We start from the raw sequence: 24,043 nt of genomic DNA, 5'->3' as shown, positions 1-24,043 counted from the left end.
GACGTCGCGCGTTGCTTAGATCGGCTATTTTTGCCGTATCCCCCCCGCCCCAGGATTAGCGGGGGTTCATGTGGTTAAGATTAAATCATGCTGCTGATATTTTCATATATTGTCAAGGTTGTGCACTGTTTTCCCATAACAATGGGCCTATGATTATTATCAATAAATTAATATTAGACTATATCCATTATCCTAAATAACCTTTTTATCATAGATATATAGGCCTAAATGCCTGCAAACATATTTTCATTAACCTATTTTTTCCTTTATTCATTCATGAATTTAAAAATAACTTTACAAACTGTCCTTGCAGGGAGGTGACAGCCAGACTTATTTGATACAGTCTGTTCCTAGCGGAAATTCAGCAGCAGCGTTTTGATTGGTTTCTTGTAGTCAGTTGATTCTTCATATCCAAATGAGTGAAATGGCCGGGATGATTTGTTTATTTTTCAAACAGTTCTTAACTTCTTTATGAGGCGATCTGAAAAAACCTAATGGGGATTTCATGCAAATAAAAAGTACATGAACCCGCGGAACTACAGCGCCCTCTATCGATATTGACGTCAGAGTCGGTGCTCCCCATACAGGGAGTATTGTCCGAAATCATCACTATAGAGTCCACTAGAATCTGGATCCCCGTATGGGGGATAGGGAGTAGGGAACAACCCTAGCAATTCGGACGCAGCCCAGGTCACCTTTTCTGATGGATGCCATTTATACTATGCAGATGTTGTCTTTTTTTGTTCACTTGTCTTTGTCATTTAGATTTAATTCCCCCCCCCCCCAGGTTTGAGGTTTACCCGAATGGTATTAGTGCAGCAGTAGTCTTTATATCCTTACGCAACCATTTACCTCGTTTGTCAACTAGAGTTCATGTCAACTACAGTTCATGACAAAGCATTTGATAAATCCCTAAATTTAAACATGGTCCACTTCACTGAAAGAAAGTTAACACAAGACATTTTGCCCCCTCAACAAGGAATGTTGAGAGAAAAAAAAGAAAACTCAAATTTTCAACCAGGAATGTTTTAATTACGGAATCAATAAAGCGCATACAATATTTTAAGGAATGTTGTAATTTAATTTTTTCCATCAAAGCCTTGGTCACAAAATGTTGATCCAACTCCTGGTCCTCTAGTTAGCAGTCACACCATTACACCCCAGTAGACTGGACTCAATCTTATTCCACTGATTCATATCCTTGTTGTCAGGCAGAAACGTCTCATCGCCACTCTTTTTTCCCCCTCTCTCCAGAAATTAACAAGTTACTTGATCACACTAACAGCATCACACAAAAGCGTCAAAAGTAGCAGATCCACAAGGTGAAACGCGATGCTTCGTGCTTTCGAGATCTGATGCTTTTTCTATTTTTGAACCTGAAATGAAAAGTAACGGTTTTGGTCGCATGTTTCCACCCGACAGAGATGGTCTTTTAACAACATAATTCAACAAAGCATCAGCATCATATTAACCACTTACAGTACAAACCCTATATACACACACACTTGACCGGAGTCCCCCAAGGCTCTATACTAGGTCCCCCTCCCGTTTTCACCTTACATTAAGATGTCTTCGGCAAAAATAGATGAAGGGAGGGACGCTAGGGTTCATAATTATGGTTTAAAAAAAAAAAAGCAGGAAATGCGAGTCAGTCCCAGTCTAGAGGGGTGAGGAGGTGGCTGTCCATTTGAATGTGCAGTCCAAACAAGAAGATGACTGTGTTAAAGAAGACCCCAGTGGTCCAGAGATCCCACCTTCTCAGGTAGCAGTGAAGACCTTCCATCTTCTAATGGCATCCAGCTGACTGGATCACAGACGCCAAGCATCTTTACTTGCCGTTCTTCACGTTAAGCATCTTCTCCTGTTGGGGACACAGAGGCAAAACAGTCGGCACAGTTCTACACAAAGACGGCATCATCATCGTCCTGCGTCCGTCCATGTTTTTTTTCCATCATAGTTATGATATGGGGGACCTCATTATCAGATTGTGCCCAAAATACAGAGGCCAGGTCAGATAGTGGTTACGTCAGTCTGTAGTATTTATCATCTATGTGAAAACATCTAAATTAAATAAAAAGTTATTAAATAATAATAAGCCTCTCTTACTTTGATCATGGTCTCCAGCTTGATGGCATCGGCAGCAAACTTGCGGATGCCGTCAGACAGCTTCTCCACGGCCATCCTGTCCTCGTTGTGCTGCCAGCGGAACGCCTTCTCGTCCATGTTCACCCTCTCCACGTCACTGGTCTTGGCTGCACACAGAGACACACAGGGTACGTTAATGATAATGAATTTATTTATATAGCACATTTCAAGACAGTCACAAAGTGCTTTACATAACAGGGTAAAAAACAAGAACAACGTAGTCACAGCTACAACAAGATATCAATGAATGACAACAAGGACAACATAAAAGCATACACACAAAAATAGAATACGGTATGCAAATGGGAATTAAGAGAAAGCCTTAACGTAAAGGTGGGTTTTTAAAACTATATATTTTTTATCCCACGATTTTGTAACCCATTTTTCACCCCTGTGTCAATCATCTAATGTGATCCTGGGCTCTACACACCCTCCACCAACCTAGTCCCCATATATGGGGGACAAGGGGAGAGCAACGGACTTGAACTCATGCTTCCTTCATGCCTGAGTGTCCAAGTTGCTCCTTTACACCTGACAGGGGGGAGTTTCCCTGGTTGGACGTAGCGCGTGGAAGGAACACGTTATTCCAACCAGTTTCTTTCCCCTCCATCAGGCGCCCCGGCTGGCCAGGGGGAGGCAGTAAAGGTGGGTTTTAGAAGAGATTTTTGCAAGTCTTAAATTAATAGGTAGAGCGTTCCATAGTTTGGGAGCCCGGATTGCAAATGCCCTGCCAACTTTTGTGATAAGATGGGCTGTGGGGGTCTCAAGGAGGGCTTTGTCTGAGGACCTTATGTAGGCTTGTAGGGAGCCAGCATGTCGGAGACATACTGGGGAGCCTGACCATTTACGTGTACAGCTTTAAAAGTAAAATCTATTCTATAACTAACAGGTAACCAGTGAAGGGTGGCTAAAATGGGGGTAATGTGATCCCGTCTTTTTAAATTAGTTAGCAGTCTGGCAGCAGAATTCTGAACGAGTTGTAGACGGAATATAGCCTTCTTACACAGGCCTGAATAAATCGAGTTACAGTAATCCAAACGAGACAAAATAAAAGCGTGGATTACCTTTTCCAAATCTGCGGGTGACAGGAAACTTTTGATCCTGGCCATGTTCCTCAGTTGAAAGTAGCAGGTTTGCACTACTCGTGTTACTTGGGGGTTAAAAGTGAGGCCGGAGTAAAAAAGCACACCCAGGTTACGGGCGAGTACAGGTCTTCGGTTAAGCCTGAGATCGGAAAATACCTGGGATCCGAACCGACAACAAGCCATAGAACTATATTCATGGGGTTTTCATGGATCAAGGCGCAAATACTTCGGCGTATGCTCCAAATAAACAATCCCGGCAGCCTCGGAATATGTCACCTTTTAATCTAAAGCCGTCAAGGTGTTAATGACCATGCAGCGGCACTGAAGCGGCACAAACAGCGGGCTACATTTAGGTAAGGAAGAAGTCTTATTTAATAATAATATACAATGTCGGCATTCAGTAATTTCATTTTGTCCGCGTACGGACACACCGATGACCTTGATCATTACCTTTCTTTTCATTGAGCATCTCTGCGACGGTGCCGTGGTCCTGGCTGAGCTCTCCCAGGAGGCCTGGGGAGATGGTGAGCAGGTCGCATCCGGCCAGGGCCTTCACCTGGCCCGTGTTCCTGAAGGACGCGCCCATCACCACCGTGCTGTAGCCAAACTTCTTGTAGTAATTGTAGATCTTGGTCACACTGACCACACCTAACGGCGGGATGATCAAAAGCAGTGTTGATTAATCTTTATTTTATTTTAGCCATAGTCTTTTGAAGTTATATTTTGGTCATCTTTAAAGGATCTAGTTTTATGCGACTAAATTCACAAGATTTCAGTCTAAATTAGGCCTGTCACGGTATCCGGTGATAGCGGTGTTACCGGTGGGCGGGCACGCCACATTACTTGCACACCGATAGCACCGTTTTATTATAATTTTTAATACTAGACTATTTATTCTCTCGTGTACCCTATAAAACCACTTCAGTTCATTTTCCTGTGGCACCCGTGTGCTTATAAGGAGGTTATCAATACTTATTATTATTATGAAAAGAACAAAAGTGATCTGCTCTTTAACGGAGCGGAGCTGTCTGAACACACACCAGCAAGGTGTCAGATTTCACTTTGGTGACAGGTCTTAGCTGCATTCAGACTAGTGCATTGGATTTACGGTACGATGAGTTTATACTTCCACAATGTTTTAGTGCTTTATCACAATAATCTGTAGCAACGGTGCGCTCTCAATTCATCCTGTAATGATATCCTGTTAGCGTCTTGATCAACGCTGATGAAGGCTATGTGAGCTGCCTGAAACACGTGTGTTGTTGGTCTCGGTGATATGACTCATATCATGAGGAAAATAAAATGATGAAAAGAGTTCTGCTGGATTGTTTATCTTCTAGTTGCATTTTTTGACCGTGCCTGCCTATACTGCCTAAAGCCTCTTTCTGGATCAATGCGAGGCAGGTCTATTAGGACACCTAGTGGTTGGATTCGGTATTACCGGTTTAACCGGTGTTGAGAAGCACGGTGGAAACGGTGGGGAAATTCTAACACCAAGACATCTCTAGTCTAAATCTGAAAATATAAGTTCTAAAACGGTTAGTCCCAATCCTTGATTGGCTGGTTTCTGATTAGACCACGTACTAAATGTGACTAATCTACACCTTAAATCAGTTTTATATCAATCCCAGATGCGTTATTTCTTTCCACAGTGATCCAGCAGCTGAACTAGGCATTGGAAGTGCTTGATTTCCTTACAAACCCTGGCCGTGCAGGGCTTCTAAGCACCACCCACAGGACTGTGATTGAGTGGCAGCAAGAGCCCCCTATTCCCTCGTCAACACAGCTGATCACCGTCGCAATGTATCGGACGCTTTGCTAAGCGTGATGTTCAGACATAGCAGCTAAATCTGGTTTTACATTGTGTTTTAGGAATTTTCATAGAATCCGTTAGTCATGGTTTTGTCATTATCTGTTCTTGAGACATTACCTGGATCCTCATGTGGTTCGTAGCTCTTGCGGTCGGTGTTCTCTTTGTACCAGTCGAAGATGCGACCGACGAAGGGGGAGATCAGAGTGACCTTGGCCTCGGCACAGGCCACGGCCTGGGCGAAGGAGAACAGCAGGGTCATGTTGCAGTGGATGCCATGCTTCTCTTCCAGCTCCCTGTGGCAGCGGTCACATCAAACAAACACCACAAATAAAACACGGCACTGGATGAAGAACAATGAGATGTCCAGCACGCTTCAGCAAGCTCAAAGCACAAGTGCTCAACTTGGAATCGGCAGAGAGTACCCAAATAAAATACAAAAAAATCACACCTGTGTGAACCAAGTGGCGCAACTCCCCTCTCTAAAAGCTGAATAACTCATAATCTACTGAGCTCTCCGTGGTTTGGTCCATTAGCGCGATTTTCGGAGGTTTTTGCTGATAATCCGGTGGTCTAGATGGAAACATTGGTGCTTTCTAGAGCAAGGATGGCTATATTTTAGCTCGCTAGCATTGACGCTAATTATGTAGCAACAACGTCCACACACGGGTGCGTGCGCACACCAGTGGTGCACGCGCACATGCACGGCACTACACACACGGGTGCACACCAGTGGTGCACGCGCACTCATGCGCACACCACTCGTGCTCAAAGACACACACACACACACAGGTACACAGGTACACAGGTACACGGACAAAGCTGGATGTAGAAGTGGTTGCACCACTTAAAAAAAACATTAAAAACAAACTGTCTGTTGGACATCAACTTTTCCCAAGCAAACACATTGAGAAACAAAACTTAAGTGTTAAGTCAATAGTTATACCATTACCTAACACTTATGTTTTGATTCGCAAGCTTGTAAATCACCTATGGTCACAATGTCAGTCTCTTTCTTACGTACTATTTGACAATTTGGTATTAACACTTCCAGTGGAACAGAATTTTTCAAAATAAAGCGCTAGAGTGCCCAGCAGATGATGCAGATTTTACTCTAAAAAGCCCCGCCTTCCATTTCCCCCCCAAACCGGAAGGTATAATCTTCCATTACTACCTCACGCCGTCACATCTGATCTCTCTTTAGAAGCATTAATATTCCAAACGAGATGCTTTACTTGGTTAAGTCAGAAATGAGGACAGAACATTGCCGTTCTGATCAAAATCATGGACAGTGACATAGATTTAGAGAGAATAGACAGTTCTCAGGCCGTAAACAAGGAAGTGAGCGGCTGCGCTCATGCACGAAACATGGCGCCGAGTGCTGCACAAGGCGTTGCCTAGCAACAGCCCTCAAAAAACAAAATCGATTTTTAGCGATCCGGTTATATCATTAACCGGATTAAGATGGAGTTCTTTGTGAGGCATGCCCAAATATGGAGTCTATGCAGACGTCAGAATGATGTCAGACTTCTTGAGTTGCGTGGATTACAGATGTATACACACACGAACAGAGATTTGGTGCATTTATATATGCAGTAGATGGTATAGTTGAGTGAACAGACCTGCCAGCCTGGATGCCTTCCCACGTGGAGGAGAGTTTAATGAGCACACGGTCCTTACTGATGCCTGCCTCCTCATACAGAGCAATGATCTTCAGCGCTCTGGAGATCATCTCGTCTTTATCATAGGACAGTCTGTAAGAAGAGAGGAAACCGCAAATATATAATCTTTATCAAAGCAAAGAAGGACACAGCAAATGTATCGAATCACTCATTTGTACTGTATGTACTGTAGATGCTTGTTCCAACAGTTCAATATAAACCTAAAAGAACTTTCACATTTGATGCCCAGCCTACACTAAATGTGTCCATGATGGCCTGCTGTCTAAAACAACACTAAAATGTTAATGAAAATATTAAAGAAAACTTTCTAAAAACAGGGTTTGTGCCATGCTCTTTATGTTCTGAACGATTACAAGCTTGCCGACAGCACACATGCTTGAATCAGAATTGTGAAGCCTCTACTTAGCCACTATTATCAAAATAAAGTGAATAAAATCATCTTGATTAAACTAATTTAGTAAGTCACTCTGTCGGGTGGAAACCTCATGACAAACTGTTACTTTTCAGTATTAAATTCCCAAATATCCAAAGTTAGGCATTTACGAAAAAACAAAGATGGAGATAAGAGGTTTCTAGTAGTTGCTTTGTCCTGACCTTGCATCCACCTCCGTAGAGACCCTGCCAGGGACCTTCTTGAGGATCTCCAGGCCAAAACTCACAAAAAGCTTGTCCATGGTGTTAGTCACCTGCACCTCCTCAGTCCTGGACAGAAAGGAAATAGGAACATTTAAATACAAGGAACATTTTGATTTAGTTAGTCACCTGCACCTTCACAGTCCTGGACAGAAAGGAAATAGGAACATTTAACATTTAAATACAAGGACAATTTAGTTTTAGTCACATGCGTCATGTTTTAGTCAAAAAAGTTGATTGTCAACTAAAATGTATTTTGGCAGGTCTTGATGGCGTTAAGTGATTGAATGCACATACCCGCCCTTTGCGATGCCAAATTTAATGGCCTGGTCCAGTAGGTGTTGGTAGGCTGGCATCTTGGAAGCAGCCAGGATGAGGGACGGGTTGGTTGTTGCATCTTGTGGTTTGTACTCATCAATGGCTGCAAGATTTGCACATTGGGGGAAATAAGTTACGAATGGCAGACATAACCAGTTCATTGTTACATGTGTGCATCAGTTTGTTTGCATGACCCCAAAGGGGCTAATGACTAGAACAGGGCTGCAGAACGTGTATTATTCCCCCAAAAAGTATTCCAACCACAGCAAACTACACCACTCAGCTGATGCTGACACCAGAGCAGTTGAAGGAGCGTCTCTCACACACACACACACACACACACACACACACACACACACACACACACACACACACACACACACACACACACACACACACACACACACACACACACACACACACACACACACACGTCAAGTATGGGTGAAACACAGCATGTTGGCAGATTCCCATAAAAGGCCAGCATGCTACACATTCATTCAGGTTAATGTAGTGGAGCAGTGTCACAATGACAATTGTACAAGGAAGCAAAAGCAGGAACAGAACCAAGGTGGGCGTTGTCTTAAACAAAGCCTCCTGTGTTCCTGCTTATCGCACACCAACAGGCCATGTGCGGCCTTTGTGTTGAATTGATGGGAACATGCAGCTGCAAGCAGCAGTTCATGTAGTGAGGTGGGAGCTGTAACCCCATGTTCAACCTTGATTCATATAAATCGGTCCTCACTACTGCTCATTATGATATGGCTCATTTTCTGTCTACTCACTCTGGGTCTCAGCCAGGTGTTCAGATTCAGAAACCTGCCGAACAATGGCTTCCGTTTCAGCAGGCCAGAAGGTAAGCAGTGGTTCCCCTATGGAGACACAAAGAGTATCCTTTGCGTCTCCATAGGGAATCAATGCTAGTCAAATTATTGGCTTAGGAATGAGACAAAAACCAAAACTTTGATATCATATTATTTTAACAACTCTACAAAACCATTGTAACTTCAAAATCCATTTTAACCATTCATTCATTCATACTAATGTGTGAGGAGACAGTTTATTTTCTCATAATTTGTATTAATTTAACCGAAAGTTTTATTTATTGATAACACACACAATTCATCCAGTGTCCATCCATCTATTAGGCTAATTGCACACCAGACCACCGGTAGACGGCATTCTGAAGAGGAAACCAAGACCAAAATTGCACATATTCTCCATTTGGCCAATCTAAAGAGAAAACTTGACATCGAGGCCAGAATATTTGGCAACTACTTTCTACAGAATGCTTGAGCAAACTGCCAGGTTTCCCAATGATGGCACTTCCACCATATCTACAAAACTGTGACTGTGTGAAAGGGTCATAAAATAAAAATGGATGTTAAACCCTCCATATAAAATACTTGTAGCACACAGACAGGGTGTGCTGTGTGTACATGCTGTAGTATGGAATATATCAAACGGCAAAGGTTAATAAAAAAAAAGGTCACCCACTTGTATAAGGGCATTTATTTATTATGCATTTTCACAGTACCTCCTACAATTTACACTCAGCAGAACATTGCAGTGAAACACCATGCTCTTTGCTTGCAAAGGGTGAAAACTAAGTTGTGCAACAAAAGTGCATAATGACTCAATATTAGCACATACAAAAGCAGGTAATGAACATCACTTTACGCTGCCTGGAAAAGTGCTACCGACTCGTGCCGAGCTCTAAATGCTTTTAACTATGGAACCTTATCATTACCGTCGGGCAGAAACCTCTTATCTCCATGTTTTAACTTTGTAACTGAACGCCCTACTTGATAATGCTACATCACACAAAAGCAGCAAAAACTAAAATTTATCTAAAAGCTCGAAGCGTGATTTTTATTTAAATCCTGAAAAAAGTAATCATTGAGGTTTCCAACCTACAAAGACTATATGCTCACTAGGTACCAATATTGACTTATGACCTTCTGTAGCAAAAGCACTAGTTCACATTTTGCAAGTAAGAAGGTGCTTCACCAATGCTATACTCATACTCAGCAGTGACCTACCGGTACTCAGGTCCACACAGAGCAACACAGCAAGCAGGCTGTGCAGCCTAAACTGAATGCTAAACTCCATATTAATTGAAACTCCCACGTTTCAATTCCTTGCAACTAGTCGCAACTCCTTGCAACAAAACAGTTTTAAGGGCAACCACAACATCACCAATGCAACTCCTTGAAACTCCCATTGTGGATAAAGGTTGCAAGGAGTTGCGTGTTACAAGGAGTGGCGAATCATTAGTGCAGTTTGGGCTCTAAATGAGTAATTCACCCCATTACTCAATTCACCGAAAACAATTTTTTATCAATTACACACCCCACGAAGCCTTGAATTTATGAAGATGTATTTTTGTCACAGCCAATAATGTGATGGATTTGAGGTTGACAGTCTCTAATCTCTATCGAGAAGTTTAAGAGTGGTCACTAAATGGTTTAATGAACTATTGGTGTTTCAACCACAAGAATGCAACCCTACTGGTTTACATTTCTATAAAGTATAATACTTAAAGTATTCATATTCAAACAGCTGACAGGACATCGATTAGACAGTAACCACTATGCAGCCTAAGTGTAAATTAAACCATCTCAAACATACATGAACACTACAGTAGTCCACTTGAGTTCTCCTGCACTCAAAAAATGAGTTTGTAGCCAAATTAAGGCAACTTAACAAATATTTTAGTTGTTAGCATGGGCACATGCAAAAATAAATAAAAAATTTTTTTTGTTTTGACCGACCAGTGATGACCGGCATCACTATGGTTACGACTCTGCCGTAAAGCAGGTCGTCTCTGGGTGACTAACATGAGTTGTTGTGACTCTTATGTACATGCTGCTGTGTTGTTGCCGAAGCATTTCAGTAAACTTTACTATTTTGATTATAAATCATTGTGTGGACATTCGAGACATATTACAAAGATGCCCCCGCCAGCCCACCCCTCTGCAATGAACTAGCCTACTTATTTGCATAGTTTTCTAACTCGGAAAGTGAACTATAAGGCAACACTGACAGCAATCAGGTAAATAAACAAACTTGCAGGATTGCAGACAGTGTCCTGTCAATGCCAGTTGTTGTAACTTGTGGTGTGCTTCTGACTGTAGTTTGTAATCATCTCTCTTATCATGACATGATGACTCGCTGTGCGGCTGTAGTGTGTGTGTGTGTGTGTGTGTGTGTGTGTGTGTGTGTGTGTGACGTGTGTGTTGCTGTCCTAAATAACAATTTTTAGGGGTTAGGGCATTGTATAAAAAAAAACTGCAAAAAAATAAATAAATAAAAGCTTTCAAAACAAAATCGCGGAATTCCCCCCCCCAGACAGGGGACCCCCTGGGACTCTCCTCAAGGACCCCTGGGGGTCCCCAGACCCCAGTTTAAGAAAGAGTGATCTTCTAGAACAGATAACATGCTGAATGGAGAATGAGGAAAACATTGTCTTGTCATGGTGACTTGCAAGTTGCAAGGCATGACGCATGAGGAAACATAAGGCAAGGTTTGGTTTACATCACTGCTGAGCAAACCGGTAAACGCATTACACATGACTGTCATTGCGCGTGCGCGCGCGCGCACACACACACACACACACACACACACACAGTCTTACTGGGGCCAGCTATCCACCACCCGTGAAATAAATTATTTAAAATACAGAATTTAATTCAAATACAATCATGCAGAGGGGTCAGATTGTGCCTTGGATCAAGGTATCAAACAGATTTCGTATGTATGATAAGAAAGCAAAAGTTTTGATTTGATTGATAAACCAAACGTTTACAATTAGAGATGTGCTCTACATTTCCCAAATCCCAATAAACAATTCCTTCAGCATATGGAACAAAATAAAGCACATTTGACAATATGATTTCTTACTGTGTAAATAAATATCTAATCTAAAGCCTCTTCTGGCACCCAAAAAAAATGCCCATGATGTATATTTTTCTGCAAACGCATGGCATTGGCAGTGTGTGTGTGCATCATCCCCTCCCTGATGCAACTACCATTATCGTTACTTGTCATACAGCATGTGTAATTTAGTTAGACATTTGTACCACATTACACCAGTGTGACACCAAACAGGCAGGCAGCAGCACAGTCTCTTAACGGTCCTGTCCCGACCCCAATCATTCTATCAGTTAAGTAGTGCAGAAAACAAATTTAAACGACATATGTAATGACATTATCAACTTTTAAGTCTGTCAGGGAACGATACGCCGGCCGAGCAATCCGATTATCAGATTCGAACATTATGTCTATTTTCGTCAACGAACCACGTGTGTTTTAGTTGCACCTGCACAACGCACGTTGTTGTCGCTTGACGACAAGCGATGGCGTCGCCGCGTCGGAACACCAAAAAACAGGACTCAATGTGCTCTCATCATATCGATCGATGATCTGAGGTTATACGGTAAAAAGCGGACTGGCGGTCGTTCACACTAACTTGCGTAACAGTCTCGGCGCGGTGTCGCCTGCTGAGCGGTTACGGCCAAAGCGGTGACCCGTCTGGTGCTGTTACCGTCCGTACGTACCGTTGAAATCTCCCGTATCCGCCACCACCACGGTGTACTTCTTCAGCTGGCTCAGCGCGGACTCCATCTTCCTCCTCTTGTCTGGTGACACCGACGTTGTCGACATCGCTGCGAGCGAACAGAGGCTGCTTTTATACACAAGAGACACGTGAGACTGGACGGAATGTCTGTCTGTCTGGAATGGATGGGTGGCTGCCTGTCTGTCTGTCTCCCTGCGGCGGCCACGAACGACAGAACAGAAAGAAAAGGGGAACGGGAAGTTCAGTTGTCGGCAGTGTTGCCATATTCTGCGAGAGAAATAAGCAACCAGACCAGGTTTATGAAAACAAGCCCAAATATCCTGAATAGGATTAGGCCACATCATGAGCACTGCAAACCATTGGATACCGTATTTGAAAATAGCCCATTGGCTATTTTCCAAACTATTTTCGAAATAAAGTATAAAGGTATGGGGGGTTTTAATAGATGGGGTGGTCCGGTGGAGTGTACAAATACAATTTGGTGGTCCATCCGCCTATGTATAAAGTGCTCTTTGAGTGCTCTTTGAGAGCAGTTTTGAAGGAGTCTAGGGATTCATGGCCATTGCTGGTAGGGCGTTCCACATTTTAGCGGTTAGGAGCTAAATTAATTTAACCCCATGTTTGAGCCGAATCTGGGTTGAACGTGTTTTGTGGAACTCCCTCTGGTGGTGTGATTGTGGATTTCATTGACATTAAGGAAGTATTTTGACAGGTATCTTCATGGTGTAGCGAATCTTGTAGACCGACCAGGCCCATTGCAAGTTGCTAGTGTACTCTGTCTGTTTATGAAATTGAAAATGTTTGAGAACCGAACCACTGGTTTAAACAACATTTAGGAAGCAAGTCCCATAAAGCAACAACACTTTAGAAACAAGCCCCCCCTGCAAATGCAGATTAATTGAATATGCGGCCCCCAATGCACTCAATCAATCAATCAATCAATCAATCAATCAATCATTCAATCAATCAATCAATCAATCAATTATCAATCCCAATATTATATTTACAATATAAGCAGACCTGGCAACATTGGTTGTCGGGTCCGCGGCGCCAGGGGTCAGCTTCTTTTGCAGGTTGTTGATCCGGTCTGCCTTTAGAGCAGATACGGAAATGATGCATGCATGTATGTGTGTGCAGAAATTACCAAATATGGTAGGCGGAGATTTATACCGGATCACGTTGTTTATATCGGAATAGAAAACAGGCTTTTTACAGGTGCAGCCTGGCGTTGAGTGACGACAGGTTGTGGTTTACAAACTGTGGGTTGCGACACGAACTCACAACAGGAGGTCAGCTACAAAGTAGGCCTACAACTTTTTTAATTTAATGTGTGTGTGTGTGTGTGTGTGTGTGTGTGTGTGTGTGTGTGTGTGTGTGTGTGTGTGTGTGTGTGTGTGTGTGTGTGTGTGTGTGTGTGCGTGCGTGCGTGTGCGTGTGCGTGCGTGTGCGTGTGCGTGCAGGGGAAAAAACATATTTGAACTGGGGGACCCCCCCATCCTGACATATGAATTATGAGGCTATCAAGACACATCATTGTGGCATCAAACAACAGTGTCTATTATTAGGCTACTTCAGTGCAGGTAAAGCTTGAATGCTCTTGAGTCTTGAGAGGAATGTCAGGTTCCTTATTTGCGTGTGTGACACAATTAGTTTGACTCTCACAGATATTTTGAAAATAGCCCAAAAATATTGATTTACAAGCTCACAATGCCTTGTGAGCTTCTGCTATTTTCACAACAATGTTTGTCTCTTTCTAACATAATAGGGCCTATTTGACAATTTGGAAAAATGTCTAAAGTCACTCATCACATTGTTGCTTTAGAAATGTGCAGATATAACCTTATACACTCATATGGGCCTATTGATACTATGATAACATGTGGTATGCTGCCACTCCTACATATGAATGACACTGTTTCAAGATTCAAGAACACTTAGTTATTAACAAGATACTCGGTAATCTCCACATTATGTCCCCCGAAAATATCTGCTGATCTATTAAAAAGCTCACTGCGCTGTAGATCGTCTATTTGTAGAAAAGAGATATAGACATTATAAATGCACAAATATAACATAGATGTGCTTAAGTGGTTTGGTGAATTACATATATATTGTATTTTTGTCACATCTGGTAGCACACCAGAGCATCATTCAGCTTTAGATCAACAGTTGTACCCAGGTCCAGGGCCTACATGACTCACTGTGTTATTTGTTTTTAAATCACTAGGAACTGATTGAGAACTGCAGTCATTTTTTATCATTGATTTCCTATCTCTTGGTATGCTATAATAACTTAAGGACAATGTTTCAAGATTCAATGCTTTGTTTCAGTTGAACACTTTGGCAATGTGACAGTGACCTCTACAGGACGTTTGGGGGATGCTTTGAAGTCAGCAGGCTGCTACTGTACTTCTGTCTGTGTGTGTGTGTGTGTGTGTGTGTGTGTGTGTGTGTGTGTGTGTGTGTGTGTGTGTGTGCGCGCGCGCGCGCGTGCACGTGCGTGCGCGCGCGTGTGTGTGTGTGTCTCTCTCTCTCTCTCTCTCTCTCTCTCTCTCTCTCTCTCTCTCTCTCATTTATTTCAGAGAAACAGGGGCTCGCCTATATACAAATGCCTGGTTTCTGGACTGAAGCTTTTGGCCGGGATGTCCGATCATTTCATTGCGACCTGGATTTAGGGCGAGGGTTGTTACTAAGGTAACTACAAAACCCAAACTTCTACCAAGGTTGGGCTTGTACTGTACATACACAATTGTTTGGAAAGAAAGTTGAACGAACGGACATAAATACCAACAGTATTCACACAAACGGATCATCATTTTCATCATTTATTTCCAAAGGTGAACACAATTTAAATATAAGGAAAATTATAGTTATGTCCAGTTGTGTTTTATAGTTATGTTTGTGTAAACGATGCACTCTGAATATCAAATTAGGTTATAATAATGTTGCAACACAATGTTTTGTTTGTATATAGACAGGAATATTCATGACAAGATGTAGTTCAGCTACAGCGTACGTAGACCCGTGTACACACCACATCATCAGCTCCAAACATCTGAAACACAAGAAGTTGGGAGAAAAAAAATATTAAAATCAACAGTCTCATTTATTCTTTCGCCTGTACTGGTATGAAATCGTCGCTGTGGTGGAAAGTAACAAATTACATTTTTGAGGTACTTTTACTTTACTGGAGTATTTCCAATTTTCTGTATTTTTACTACAAATATTGTACTTTTACTCCACTATAATTATTTTAATACTTAGTTACTACTTACTTTGTAGATTTTGATTATTATCACAAAACATACACTTAGCCAATTTACAAAAGCTCACAATGCTCAAATGCTCCTTTTTCAAACACCACTACCATTATCACCACATGGCTGCTCTCTTTCTGTTCACAGAGGAATCGGAATGCTCTGTGAAAAATGAAAACAAATATCATACCAAAACCCAAAAATGTCTGAAACTAGCGTTGTGAGTTTGGTGTAGATCCGCTAAGACATTTGGTGTAGAGGGGGAAAAAAGATAAGTCCCCTGTGGGACTTCGGTCGATGAAGTATAAATAGAGTTTAAGAAGTGTTTAAGGAATTGACTAAACTATATAAGAGATTGACCAATATCGTCCAGTTATCGTATCCTCAACCATGCATCGTGATACGTGTCATATCGCTGTTCAGATGTATCGTTATACGACACGTACACCCCTACTCTATTGCAATGATGATTACTGTCACAATATAGAGCTACTATAACATAAAAACATCACTTACACCCACTCCATTAAGCATGACATGAGGGAAATATGTTTTGACATGACAAAACCGCAGAGAATACAATGCAATGTGACCTATGCTGGTACCAGAGCAAAACTCATGATCTGATCTTATAAAAATCTAAACCCTTCTCCAACAGATCCGTCTCATTGCACATGGATCCAAAAGACTCACACCCTCATCCTCAATAAAAAAAACATGTTGGTTCAAAGCCTTCTTTCTCTGGTACAAATCATTGTTGTTGTCGGGCAGAAACCTCGTATCTCCAATTCTCAATATTTCCATTTTTTTTAAATCTATTATTAATGCTCTACTTCGCCATACAAGTGTCGTGCAGTAACAAAAATATCTGATCGACAAGCTACCAAGGCGTTTGTGAGGAACACAGGTTCCTTTTTTCCATATCCTGAACACAGTAACGGTTTTAGACATACAAGCTTTCCACCCAACAGCAAGAAATCTGCGTCCCATCAGTAAAGAGGCTCTTGTTTGCAATGTTCCCCTGATTACTTTCCCACGGGGATTATTACTCAGTGTCAGTAAAAAATAAGAAAAAAAGGAAACACGACGTCAGGACCTGGACTCAAGCATTACTGGAACCAGGGACTGTTGTCCATCTGGTCTATAAAACACCAATGGGCCCTCCTGTTTACATGAAAGCACACGCAACCCCAGATGTGCTGGAGAAACTGTGGCGAGGTGGAAGCAAACCATTAGCATGTTTTCTGGGGTTGTTCTGGAATTCATACCTTTTGGAATGATGTCTTGGAGAAAATACAGGAGATTCTGGGTATACAAATATTCAGTGTTGGGGAAGTTACTTTGAAAGCGTAGCTTGTAAAGCTACAAGTAGCTCACCATGGCAGTAGCTTGATCAAGCTACATAGCTACCCCTGGAGAAATGTAGCTTGTAAAGCTACAGCTACATGGAAAAAGTAGCTCAGCTACTTTATATTTTTCAGCGTTAAATTGAGAATGTACATGCGGTGCATATGAAACAAAATATAATATCCTACAAAAAAGTCACATGCCACGATGCCAGCTGAAATATGCCTCTCAACAGTTTTATTAAAAAAAATAAAAAAAATAAAAAAGACTTAGAGACTTACACAAATAAAAGAGGATCTGTTGAGGATACTGTGTGTTATACATGGCATTTAATCGTCAATGTTAACACATCTTAACTGTAAAAAAAGAGACCCTTGTATAATGAGAACTACACCTACATTATAACTAAACAACTGTTACATGATGACATTTGATCGTCAACATTTGAAGACCCCTGTTCTAGACAGATTTTCCCCCATTAAAGAAAGGATAAAACAAACCAATTGTTGAGAATGTTATTAAAACGGGCATAGTCTTTACAGTCACACAAATAAAAGAGGATCTGTTGAGGATACTGTGTGTTTAAATGGCATTTGATCGTCAATGTTAACACATCTTAACTGTGAAAATAATAATAAAGGTCTCTTGATAGCCACACCTATAAATAAATCTTAACTTAACACAACCTAAACTGTAACTTAACTGTAAAAGAAAGTTGGGCCTATATTTTTTTATATGCCAGGGCAGAACCGTTTGTTGACGCGACACATGAGCAGTCTCTCAAAGTTCTTATCGGATAAGCGGTTGCGTTTGGCACTGAAAATGTCCTTGCCAACACTGAAAAGCCGCTCACATGCGGCACTGGATGGGACACCACTGTTGAACTTGTGGTGTTCTAGTGGGGGGGTTGTTCTAGTACAAGCATTAACACAGCAACCAATGGTCAAAATGAATATATTTATTTCATGTTATTGCCCAAAATTGTAGCTTGTAACTTGAGTAGCTAAGCTACCAAAAATTACCCAAAAAGTAGCTGAGCTACTTGACGAGGTACACCAATATGAATGTAGCTAAGCTACCACAAGCTACAGCAAAATGTAGCTAAGCTACGTAGCTCAGCTACATGTAGCTTAATACTCCCCAACACTGCAAATATTAGAGTCCTTTTTATTCCTATATCTGGGAGATTTACCAGATGAAATTACAGTGACAGGTACCGTATGAAAATATTCATGGCTGCAGGGAAACAAAGCCGTTAATGGCCATAAATGGCTACAGACAGAATCTCCATCTGTAGAAGACTGGCTTCAAAGTAGTTTTGACATGGAGAGGATGACTGCTAACTTGAGGATGAAGAGAGAGCCTCTACTGTACTGTACTGTCACTGTACTGTACTGGCACACCCGAAATCATCACATATACAGTTAACATGTGCGTGCGTTGTGTGTGTGTGTGTGTGTGTGTGTGTGTGTGTGTGTGTGTGTGTGTGTGTGTGTGTGTGTTACAGTAGGTTGCGCACAGGTGGTGAAAAACAACCATGCTATTTTCGTGCTCATACCCACCCACCCACCCAGCCAACCACCCAGCCAGTGACCCAGCCACACACATAGCTCCGTAAGGGAGTGGTTGCACCACTCAAAAAAAATGTGGAGATAAGAGGTTTCTGCTATATGTAAGTGTGGTGTTGGTGATGTGAGTGATCGGATGGAATGTAAGGTATGGTGTGTGAATGATGTTAACAGAGTTCACAGTCTCCATGGAGCTGTTAAAGAGGTGTCACAGGAAATGATCGTACTATTTTATTGTCAAACAATTCACTTTTTTTTTTAGAACTTGGAGAAGTGTGAATTTCTTTGCTTTCACTTCTTTTTTTAAAGAATTAAAATAAACCCATGACACACTATGAGTTAACCAGTAGTACTTAAACCCTATATATATTGGAAATAACCATATATAATCTTTTGTAAAGTGAAAGCTAATAAAGTAATCATTGTGGCTGCTGCTGAATGAAAGACATTTATTGGGTTCTATCACAAGCACCTCCTCATGAACATCCTGACTTGGCGCTGACTGGACTGGCAGCAGAGATGAGATGTTAGGGCGTGTCAGTGGATGAGCGGATAGTGTGTCCACCATACTGTAGCTGCATTGTGGCCTATAGCTGTTTTGATCATTCTGTGTGGAGATCTGTGCTGTGTCTCCTACACCCTCTCTGCCCAGTGTCCGACTCCTGGCTATTATCCAATCTGGGGCTGTACAATATGTCGTGACATAAGACTAATGTAGGATTTTAGATGTAAAGCTCACTACACACCATTGATTTGCCATGCAACCCCTTGCAAGATGCAACCATTATATCCCCAATGGCAGTTGCAAAGGAGTTGTGACTATTGCATTGGTGCGGTTTGGCCTTTAGGCAACAGCAGCCATCAGGGACAAATGTTGTGTCACATGATTTAATGACAAATGACCGTATACTGCATATATAGTCAAAATTGACGGTTTTCTACTTAGCAAACATTTTAGTGAAGAGTGTTTAAATGTCTGCTTATTCTGTTCAGAGACTTTTTATGTGACTGGTCGGTCACTGGAGTTACTGTGTGCAGTAAAATTACACTACAATGGATGGTTTGTGTTTTGTAGTTTGTTTTCCAGTTCACGTTAAAAACTACAGCAGATTAAAAACGTGGTAGTCTTAAGTCTAGCAAAGCAATGCAGCTGCAGCTAATCAAATTAATAATGGGTGTGTCCAGAAACACAGTAGTCAACCGTAATGTCAATATGCACATTAACAACATATATAACTTAAAATGTAACACACCCATTATTAATTAGATTAGTAAGCTGAACTGTTAAACAAACTACAAAATAAGCCTATAGGGTTTCATCCCCGCCCTTTAAAGCACAAGGCACAAGACAGACATGGCCCAACATGTTTATCTGTCCTCCACCTTTTACTGGTTATAGTTGAGAGAAAACGGTGACTAACAAGAGTCTCACTCATCATTTCAAGATGAGTTCATCTCCTCTACGTCCATTATTCATTCAGCACGGACCATGATTTGATGAGATTTAGCCTCTCAGACACAAACCTTACAATATGTGGTACCATAGGAGAGATAACAGGCAAATGATTATAAAAAGTCTTCACGCCCAGATTGGCGTTTAATTTTGTCCCATTTTAGGATCATTATAGTAATTGTAATTATCAATCAATCCAATAAATCAGATTGTATTGTCACTTCCACAATATACACATGGGCATACAGGGGAGCAAAATACCGTTCTCCACAACTCATGGTGCTTCACATTTAAAAACAATAGACACATTAAAAAAGAGGCAAAGCCTTTAAAAAAACCCATTAAGAGAGTAAAACGAGCAGACAACATTGGCAGGAGAAAGTGCTGATGCATTCAAAGAACATCAGAACATGGATGTCAGTTAAAGTGCTGGTAGGGCTTGTTTGTTTGTGTGTTCCTCGACAGAAAGGGGCGGTGGAATATCTAAGGTGCAGGACCACCTTTTTACAGGTTAAATTGAGAGGAAATTATGCCTAAACAATGAGTCTATAACTGACCAGGATGAGTTCGTCTCCTTTCAGCTCTCGACTCCAGAAGGTCTTGGGTCCATTTCCGTCCAGCAGGGTCTGTCTGCAGCTCATCTTGTTCTCTGTGTCCCACGTGGCCAGGCTCTGTGGACAACAAGCAGTACGTGGTGGAAAAAGTACTCAAATGTTTTACTTAAGTAAGTACTACTATACAAATTTGGCTCACTGGAAACTTGCCCTACACAAGTGGCTCTCAAAGTGCCCTTGAGTGGGTTACAAATGGCCCGTATGGGTGTGTAACTGAGAGTGTACATAATGGAACCAAATGGACCCGTAAGGGTCCATGTCGTTCCATTTGTATACTCTCAGAGTTATGAGGGTCCTTGAAATTAATAGAACCACTGTACACTAAATGGAACAGAGCCTTAATTAGTATCATCGGTAACCCCTGTGAAGGAAGTCAGAAGAGGCCCGGCCGGAAGTAAGAAGAGTTATTTTAAAAATGGCGTATTAATCCTGACTCACGGCGGTGGCCAATCACCTTGCACTTCCTGCCGTCGACAGTCTCCTCGTTGAACTCCTGGCCAATGAGGAAGTTGATCTCTGTGGTGCGCACGGTGGTGGAGGTCTTGATGTAGAAGTGCTCTCCGTTCTGCCTGATCTCCACGTGGGGCTTGGAGGCTGCCGCTACCGCCACCTTCCTCAGCATGGCGTTCACACCTGGTGGAGGGAAAAGGTACTCAACATGTTTTACTACGTACTGCTACCTATACCTCAGCATGGCGTTCACACTTGGATGCACAATAGTGAGAAACAGAGGCATAATTTCAGAAAGAAATAGGGGATGACAATTAGCAAGAACAGTGGATCTCCAAGTTCGCCACCTCTGACGATAAGTACAATGTTCACACATTTTTGTATGCCTGCCAGGTGCCAAAAAAGCATGTTTTACAACAAAATACAGTGCATCTGAAATCAACTTCTCGGGGGTGGATTGTTCTTAAAAACACTTAACCCCTATGTTGACCTGAGTGACCCAGGGCTCTGTACTAGGCCGGTAGGCCCCCTCCTTTTTTCCATCTATGCCAAATATCTTTGGCCAAAATAGGCAAATATAAGCTCAGAGTCACAACACATCGCAATGGCTATTTTTGCCAAATGTTCACCACCAGAATATATTAGGGGCACATAGTTCACCCTGTCAGGTGTAAAGGAGCGACTTGGGCACTCATGCATGAAGGAAGCATGAGTTCAAGTCCGTTGCTCTCCCCAGGTTGGCGGAGGGTGTGTAGAGCTCAGGATCACATTAGATAATTGACACAGGGGTGGAAAAATGGGTTACAAAATGTTGATAAAAATGTAGTTAAATAAATAATAATAATAAATACAATCTGTAACATAATTTTTTGGAAGTCGGGGGCGTAAGAAATATCGCTGATGCCGGGGCAGAAACCTCCTATCTCCATATTATTATTTTTTAGTTTTTTTTCTTCATAAATTAACATCCTACATGATCATACTACAGCGTCGCACAAAATCATCAAAGTAGAAGATCCGCAGATCTGCTACTTTTGAATTTGAATGCTGAAAAGTACCAGTTTTTGGACATACGAGGGGTTTCCACCCGACAGAGACGACGTCGCAGTCTAAATCTCTGTCAGGTTTCATATAAAAGCAGAGCCTCCAGCAGCTGCAGTGGAGAACTGGAGATTCTAATCGGCAGATGTTGCAAAACACACAGAGGAGATGCAGTGACAAGGTGATGAGTGCCAGGAATTCTGCCAGAGTCTCAGTGTTTTGTTTAAACTCTGCTGTCCCATCTAGACCTTGATAGATTCTGTCCCGCCAACAGACTGCCTGGAGAAAAAGCTATTAACCCTGCCGGTCACGCTCTTACAGTACAAACAATTAGACCAGGGGAAGGCTCCCATTATTTTGTTTCCCATTCATCCTTTACTTCCAGTCTATCATTGAGATGCAACATCCATGCCCTGTGAGGCATATAAATGTAATTAAGTACCAAAAGTAAAAGTACTCGCTATGCAAGTTTTCGATGTATTCAAATCTTTTGAAAATAGCAGATCTACAAGCTCACAATGCATCGCATCGGAATGCATTTAATGCAAAGGAGTCTCCAGAGACATGGACAATAGACTGACTTTTTTAGGGTTTATAAATCCATATAACAATCATAAATACAGCTGGACGTCTCAAAAGTCAATATCTGAAACTCAATATCTATTCAATTATTCATTCATCTATTCATGAATAATGTATTTTCTTCTTTTGTACAAACAGCAGACTTGATAGTGATATTAACAATATTAATATTGCTAATTTAAAAATAATGTATACTGTACATACATTTCAACCATTTGGAGATTTGTTTTTTGATAGACTGAAAAAAACCCCACACTTTCTCAAGTTCTCCAAGCATCTGTGTCATTTTTGACGTTTATTCAAAAATAGCAGATCTACAAGCTTGCGGGTAAATCTTTTTAACGTTTTTGAAAAAGTCGTGAAAGTGTTGAGAACTACTTATATTAGAAGGCATTTATAGAATCGGCCTCATGGGTCTTATAATGAAATAAAGTGAGAGATTAATCAATTGAATCATCTTACCGAGCGCTTTGAGCAGTTCGTCAAAATTCTCACTGCTTTTCATTTTCCAGTTGCCTGCGAAATTGGGCATTTTGTTGTTGGAGTGTCGAGGTCCTCTTCTTGAAATCTCTGCTTGTTCGGTCTGCCTCCTTCTCTGTCTCTTTCTGCTCCCTTTCAACCTTTCTCTCTCTCTCTCTCCCCCTCCCACTCTCTCCCTCCCTCCCACTCTCTCTCTCTCTCTCTCTCCCTCCCACTCTCTCTCTCTCTCTCTCTCTCTCCCCTCCTCTCTCCACCATCTAATGATCCCACAGAGAGAGCAGGCCTCACCCCTTCTATCACTTTCTCCTTTCACACACACACACACACACACACACACACACACACACACACACACACACACACACACACACACACACACACACACACACACACACACACACACACACACACACACACACACACACACACACACACACACACACACACACACACACACACACACACACACACACACACACACTTAATGGTTTGTTCTCATTAGAGAATTAAACGCCCTTGTCTCAACGACCGTTTGTAAATGATGTGCACATATAAGTTCGGCTGGCCTCGTCTGGAATGTCAATTCTCTCATTAGCGGCATCAATGGAGAATGACTGCGGCGGCGATTACCTGGGCTTCTATGGACATGAATGAACCATGGCCTTTAGAAAAGAAAAAGTTCTCTAAAGAACCTCTTATCTGAGGCTGTTTGTTTGTTGGCTCTCTGGTTCGTTCTGATATAAATGTTGAGAGATATTTGACATCCTGACCAATGCATACTTTACAAAACTAGCCTTTTTTTGTTACTTTCCCCTGATGCAAAAAAGTGCATTGAACCCCTCTACTACACACACACACACACACACACACACACACACACACACACACACACACACACACACACACACACACACTGTGACACACGTATGCATGTACACACAGACACACTCGCAAACACAAAAACGTGTTTGTCCTACTACTATAGTAAAAGACTATACA

General features: G+C 41.8%; 2 protein-coding genes across 3 annotated transcripts; both read right to left on the bottom strand.

Annotated features, from left to right (window-relative positions):
• Positions 1-1,630: 1,630 nt before the first annotated feature.
• Positions 1,631-12,479, bottom strand: LOC308332817 (transaldolase-like). Its single transcript, XM_080788921.1, has 8 exons — positions 12,233-12,479; positions 7,653-7,776; positions 7,317-7,424; positions 6,663-6,794; positions 5,161-5,336; positions 3,681-3,878; positions 2,107-2,252; positions 1,631-1,861 (listed from the first exon to the last, which is right to left on the bottom strand). Exons 1-8 carry the CDS (start codon positions 12,336-12,338, stop codon positions 1,829-1,831), a joined length of 1,023 nt encoding a protein of 340 aa, XP_080645047.1. The 5' UTR covers positions 12,339-12,479; the 3' UTR covers positions 1,631-1,828.
• A 2,601-nt stretch (positions 12,480-15,080) lies between these two features.
• Positions 15,081-23,159, bottom strand: LOC308316068 (cellular retinoic acid-binding protein 1-like). Of its 2 annotated transcripts, none has more exons than XM_080764421.1 (4): positions 23,027-23,159; positions 20,930-21,124; positions 20,435-20,548; positions 15,081-15,307 (listed from the first exon to the last, which is right to left on the bottom strand). In XM_080764421.1, exons 1-4 carry the CDS (start codon positions 23,094-23,096, stop codon positions 15,294-15,296), a joined length of 393 nt encoding a protein of 130 aa, XP_080620547.1. In that variant the 5' UTR covers positions 23,097-23,159; the 3' UTR covers positions 15,081-15,293. The 2 variants fall into 2 exon arrangements, with proteins under 2 accessions (XP_080620547.1, XP_080620546.1); XM_080764420.1 differs by having other exon boundaries at positions 20,946-21,124.
• Between the last annotated feature and the right edge of the window lie 884 nt (positions 23,160-24,043).

Source organism: Protomyctophum bolini (genome assembly GCF_963924005.1).
Source record: "Protomyctophum bolini genome assembly, chromosome: 1".
Classification (NCBI taxonomy): Eukaryota; Metazoa; Chordata; class Actinopteri; order Myctophiformes; family Myctophidae; genus Protomyctophum; species Protomyctophum bolini.
This window is presented reverse-complemented; position numbering and strand designations above follow the sequence as displayed.